At 45.0% G+C, this 6,000-nt stretch overlaps 1 protein-coding gene across 3 annotated transcripts in view; it reads right to left on the bottom strand.

The window, feature by feature from the left end:
- Nucleotides 1–12: 12 nt before the first annotated feature.
- NRP2 (neuropilin 2) overlaps nucleotides 13–6,000 on the bottom strand; it is a 115,366-nt gene continuing 109,378 nt past the window's right edge. For 2 of the 3 annotated variants that reach the window (XM_036066138.2, XM_036066139.2), the window contains exons 16-17: nucleotides 5,521–5,571; nucleotides 13–3,339 (exon numbers count right to left, since the gene is read on the bottom strand). In XM_036066138.2, coding sequence (XP_035922031.1) covers nucleotides 3,035–3,339; nucleotides 5,521–5,571 — 356 coding nt within the window. In that variant the 3' untranslated portion in view covers nucleotides 13–3,034. The remainder of the gene's footprint in view (nucleotides 3,340–5,520; nucleotides 5,572–6,000) is intronic. The other variant, XM_078071229.1, reaches the window with a different exon arrangement.

Genomic DNA, 6,000 nt, shown 5'->3' with positions numbered 1-6,000 from the left:
ATGCAGAAAATATCTCTGGTATAATGTTTATTTAAATAGCAATCTTAAAAAGGCTTTATACAAATCATATAAACACAGTTTGACCTTGTTGTTTATTTTTTACATTGAAGAATCACAGTAAAAGCTCTCAAGTTCCCGTGATCTGGCTCAGCCAGCAAATGGTCGAATACCTTTAACTGCAAACCCTGGAAAAGTTAACCTTCTGTGTGACCGTTTAACTTTTCTCCTTGTTTTCTTGCATTCATGCTCATTCCTCGGACCCTCATCCCTGTTGACTCCCCATCCCCACCGAAGAGAGAAAGCAAGCCTGTGGCCCTGTTGACTGCCTAGTCCGGGAGAGCGTGGAGGTAATGTGTCATTCAATACAAGGCAAAATAGATCAATACTGTGAGTTGGGTTTCCCAAAGGGAATGACTCAAGGAGACGGGTCAGCTAGCCTACCTGCAGATAGAGACAACAAATGCACCAGGGTGCCCCCTGGCCGAGTTAGAACCAGGCCCCACTGTCTTTCTGTCTTACAATAGACCAGTCTCCAGTGTTGGTGAGGTATCTACGCGTAGCCCTGGGTGGCCTGCTTTTGTGTAGCAGGGCCCACCCAGGGCTTCAAACCAGCCAATGGTGAGTATGGATGGAGGACCCTCATGGGGATGCAGGTTGGCTTGTGCGTAACTTAGAGGTGAACTGCAGGCTGAAGACAGGGCTGGTCTTGGGTGGGGGGCACTGTATAAGGACCCACAGAGCGTGAGAGGGCCCAGACCCTCAGAGTAAGCTTTTGAACTTCTCTTCTTCTGCAGGCAACTTCTGGAAATCCCTAGGACTTGCTAGCTTCCTGAACACTGAGCTACGTGGGAAGGCGAAGAGGAGGGTGGGCTAATTAAAAACTTGTTTTCGATAAAGCGTTAAGAACTTGCTTCTGCTGCATGCCCAGCTTGGAGGGGGGGGGGGTTCCTAAAGCTAAGCCCTTGGGCTTGACAGCTTTACTTTTCACCTCTAACTACCCCTGTGCCAACGAGTGCCGAGATCAGCAGTTACACTCGGGGCCCTAGGTCAAAGTCACAACAACATCACGGAGTCCCACATGACCATTCACATACACAGTAGATACAGAGAACTCAAAGGCTTGCAAAGACACACACACATATGAATAAATAGCTGTTGGTTTGGACTCGCCCTCTCCGCATACAAAACACTGTGACATTACCATTTGAACTAGCATTTCCATAAGTTAACATTGAAAGGAACCAGCCAGTCCCATTCACCCTTTTCCTTTCACCTGGGTAGGAGACAAATGAAATTGTGGGTGACCATAGCAGCAAAAATGGTCTGACAGTTTACCACTGATAAGCATACTGGTTGGGTTTCAAATGTATTTCCAGCACACAGGCAATCTTTAGGCATTACTACAATATCAAGATTTGGATCTTGACGTGGACAATCTTATCCTTCACACAGTTTGATGCCTCCCGTCCTGGAGTAGTTGAGAGTCATCTAGGGCCATGCCTACCTCTCCGGCAGCAGGGCTCAATCCGTTAATAGGATCAGCGGTGAGCTAGGGGAACTGGCAGTGGAGTCACGGGGGTTTGGGAAGAAGGAATGCCTTACTTTTATGATATTCACTGATTTCTACATAGAGGGAAAATACAGTTTTTCTTCATTGTTTCAAGGCACTTAATAAAAAACACATAAATTGTGTGTGTGTATGTGTGTGTGTGTGTGTGTAAGAACATAGATCTCTCTGGGGCTGAAGCAGTGTTGTTAGTGTTTTGGTCCATAGTACTTGCACACTTCTGGTTAAAATCAGCTCGCAAACATCCTACCTGACTCTCCTGAAATGCTGAGGTGGGGGCTCTTACCCCAAGGAAAACTCAATGTTTACTAGCCTATCAAAGAGACTAATTCATCAAAATGTCTCTGTAGAGTCTGCTTAGCCTTTGCCATGACACAATCACAGAAGTTGGACTTCTTTTTCCCTCTCCACTGTTCTCCTTTTCGTCCAGTGGTCACCAGTTACATCTCACCGGTGGAGAAAACATACTAACAGCCAGTCTTTGTACCCTCCCTCCATCTCTGAAGATATCCAACAATGCTACGTCTTGGGGAGTAGACACCTGATGAATGTGTGTGTGTGCATGTGTATGTGTGTGTGTATGTATATGTTTTAGAAGAACCAGGAGGAGGCAAAAGAAAAAGCAAATCCACCACCAGAGGCCCCACGCAGTGGCCTCACAGCCACAAATTCTGGGTCTAGATTTAATGAATAGCTCCTAGTCATGAAGCACGTTAAGGCTTGTCCGCTTCTAACATGGAGGTGCTTCTATGGATTTTGACGTGTGAAGTTTCCTTTCTGGTTTTAAATCACATATAAGAAAGAGCTATTCATCCTGACCCAAAAATGGCAATTTTCCCCTGGATAAAAAAAGTTAAAGGCAACAACATCCTACTTAAATGCTAGGACTGGAAACGGCAGCTTGTAGGATTGGCTGGAAGGACCTACACCACAGCAAATCCCGGGAGTCATAAGACGATCAGAGGACAGGATAAGTTGGACGGTTTTTTTTGTTTTCTTTTGTTTTTGTTTTTTTCTAAAAGATGAAAAGTCTGAAAAGACCTTTTGCTTTTCAAGTGTTGATTAGAATGAGAGAGCAGAGTACCACTGACCACTACTCTGCTTCCATCCTGGAAAAGTCATTCTTCTCTTCTGCCTCTTGGAGTTGCTCACAGACCAAAGAAATAAAATATATAATAATAACAAACTCACAAACAAAATAGAACTGTGACCCCAAAGAGATGAGCTCCCGTCTTAGTCCCAGCAATGACTCAGCTGCGCCGCTCCCAGGTGGGTCCTAGCCCCCTGTGTGGCCGCAATCTCCCCGCCTCCCTCGACTCGTCTGTCCATTCTGTCCACACCTTCGGTATTCTGGATCGGTTTGATTGAGATTATGGCATTCAATTTCCAAAGGGGAAAAAAAAAATGTAATCTCCACTAGCCCCTCTTGCTGGAATGAAACGTCAGATGTGATTTGGATGCAATCTGTCATGCTTCGGAGCAGCACTTCTGGTGGTTCATCTTGACCTTGTGCTTGAGGCCGTCGTAGAGCTCAAAGTTGTAGTTCTCCAGGGTGGTGCAGCTGCGGGAACTCAGCCCCGAGTAGGAGCAGGTACAGTAGAGCAGAAGCCCCGCACACGTGGCCCCCAGGAGGACGCCCAGGGAGCTCATGGCGATAATGGTGATGAGGATGGGATCCAGTGTGTAGAGCCAGCTCTTTTCTTTGTCGGCCGAAGGGGCCCCAGACCCTGAGGTTGGGGAAGAAGAGTTGCTCCAGTCCACCTCGTACTCATCTGTGACATAAAGTACACGAGAGATTGCGGGTGCTGCCCCTTGCAAGGTGAAGTAACTGAGCCTCCCCAGCCCGGTTGACAGGGTCTCCAGAGCACCGGGACGATCGGGGGGACTCTGGAACTATGCTGGCTGGCGTCAAAGCCCACCCTCATCACATCCTGGCTGTGTAACTTTGGGCATGTTATTTAACCCCTCTTTGCCTCAGTTCCCTCCTCTATAAACCGGGGGTACTCTTATGTATCCCTCACTGGGTTGCTAGGAGAATTAAATGAATTAATATTTGTAAAGTTCTTGGTGTCCAGCACACACCTAGTATGGTCTAAGTATTTGATATTTAAATAATTTAATTCCTACTAGGGAAGTTCGGATTTTGACAGAAGCTTCGGGGTGCCTTTGGAGCACTGGGGTGGTCCTGTGTTCTGGGCACGCTTCTTTCTTTGCCCCCTCATCCCCCACTTCCATTTGCTTCAAGTTAAACCAAAGGACAGGATGAGACTATTTTTTACATGACAAGTTTCCCAATGTAGCATCCCTGGCCGTCCGAGCTGTAGACTTTTTTCCGAGCCACCACACCTCACTTGACATACATCTTACCTAACTGTTATGGGTTGAATTACATCCCCCAAGGCTCATATGTTGCCGTTCTAACCCCTAGTACCTCAGAATGTGACCTTATTTGGAGATAGGTCTTTATAGAAATAATCAACTTAACATGAGCTCATTAGGGTGGACCCTAATCCAATATGGACCGTGTCCGTATTAAAAGGGAAAATTTGGAGACAGACACAGATGGGAGATTGCCTTGAAAACATGGAGATAACCATCTATAAGCCTCATGGTCCTCAGAAGGAACCAACCCTGCTGAACCTTATCTGGGACTCCTAGCCTCCAGAAAGGTGAGAAAATACATTTCTGTTGTTTACGACGCCCAGTTTGTGGTACTTTGTTATGGCAGCCCTAGCAGACTAATATACTCAGGTTTCTATAGTGTGGCCAACGCATGACCACATCCACAGCTCATTTTGTGGGATTTCCTAATAATCCCATGAAGAAGGCAGGGTGCTATTATAATTTTTTTTTTTTTTAATAGATGAAGAAACTCAGGTTTTTCTTAAAAGAAATTAGGTGGCTAGGTAACTCCCTCAAGGTCCCGGAATTAGCAAGCAGTGAAACTAGGAATAGGACTCAGGCTTTCTGCATCCTCACGCCCTGCTCTCTGTATGCATCATAGAGCTTCAGCTGCTTGACCTACAGCAGCCTCTCCTTGTAGGCCAGTTCCCCAGCTTTGTCCATAAAAGGAATGCTAGATGTGGTTTTGCGGGAGAGTCTGCACTGAGTTAACAAGGTGCTGTTTGGGTTAGTCACTCTGTTTCTATAACTGCACTTGAAGTGTTTGATTAAGGTCAGGTTAAAAGCAGCTGTTCTATAAACTGCTCTTCTTAAATGCATCAATCTTGGTCTAAAGTTGTTCTTTGAGGGAAACCTTGGTGATCTGTCTTGGAGATCAGTTCTGGCACTCAGAGAAGCCCAGAGAGACCCATGCTGCCCTGAGTCAAGGGGAGAAATTATATCTACATGTTTGCTCGGTGGCCCTCCAGTCAGGGCTCTTGCTTCAGCCCCCTCAAGTATGTGTATTTGAAGTGGGAGAATAGAGCTTCTAATAAGTATGAAAATACAAGATGGGCATTGTAGAAAGGAAACCTAAATCTTGTAGTGGGCCCCAACTTGGAGTCTTGGATAGTGTGAGAAAGGCTCCCCTCAAGCCAGGAAACAGGAAACCACAGAAAGCCTAGGAGAATATTCACATTTATACTCATTTTCTCAAGTTCTTTTTTGGGAAGAGGTCAATGGGTTCAAGCAGCGACACACATAGGGGAACCTGGCTTTTACTTCTAAAGGGTTTATCCAGATTTGAAGTCCATCAATGTCAAAAGTTGCCTTACGTAGGGGACCTGTTTCCGATTAGGCAGAGGGAACTCAATAAACTTTCTAAATTTCTAAATTTGACCTTGACAAAGCAATTGATGGTTTCGTCATTCCTCTCTGGATTCTTTTCACTTATATTTCTGACTGGTAGTTCTAAATCCTGGCCTTCCAATACCCCGGGCATTACTTTTGTTGACGTCTTTATAACCAAACTTGAATTTCATGATTATCTGCTAAATCATACCAATACTCACCATCAATTTCATCTTCATAGCCTTCTCTCCCATGTATTTCTGGAATGTCCACTATAATGAAAAAGAAAACAAACAAATCAAGTTATAACGAGTTCTATCGCCATGGCTAACAGGCAGAGATGCAACCTTCCTCGGAGTGACTCCCTGGTACAGTAGGAAGCTAAAGAATCACATCTGCTTCTAGATCATTTAGTACGTACATTACTGGATTCTTTCCCCTTCAAACGATTTGTCTTTATTTCTAACAGCAACCAGAAGAAAAGAAACAAAAAAGGTTTTTCGCGCCAAGAAAATCCTCACTTGTGTTGTTGTAATGACTGTAGTTCATTGCCAATATAGGTTTGCATTTATCCAAGGCAACCTGGATGGCATGCCCATCATCAGTTGCCATTACTGTGATGTTTATATAGTATAACTGACCCTCCTCATATGCATGCATCTAAGTAGACATATACTACGAGGGTCTTTCTCCTGGATTTC

Source organism: Halichoerus grypus, chromosome 4 (assembly GCF_964656455.1).
Source record: "Halichoerus grypus chromosome 4, mHalGry1.hap1.1, whole genome shotgun sequence".
NCBI classification, from domain to species: Eukaryota; Metazoa; Chordata; class Mammalia; order Carnivora; family Phocidae; genus Halichoerus; species Halichoerus grypus.
Note: the sequence above shows the minus strand (reverse complement) of the source record. Positions and strands in the feature narration are given on the sequence as shown.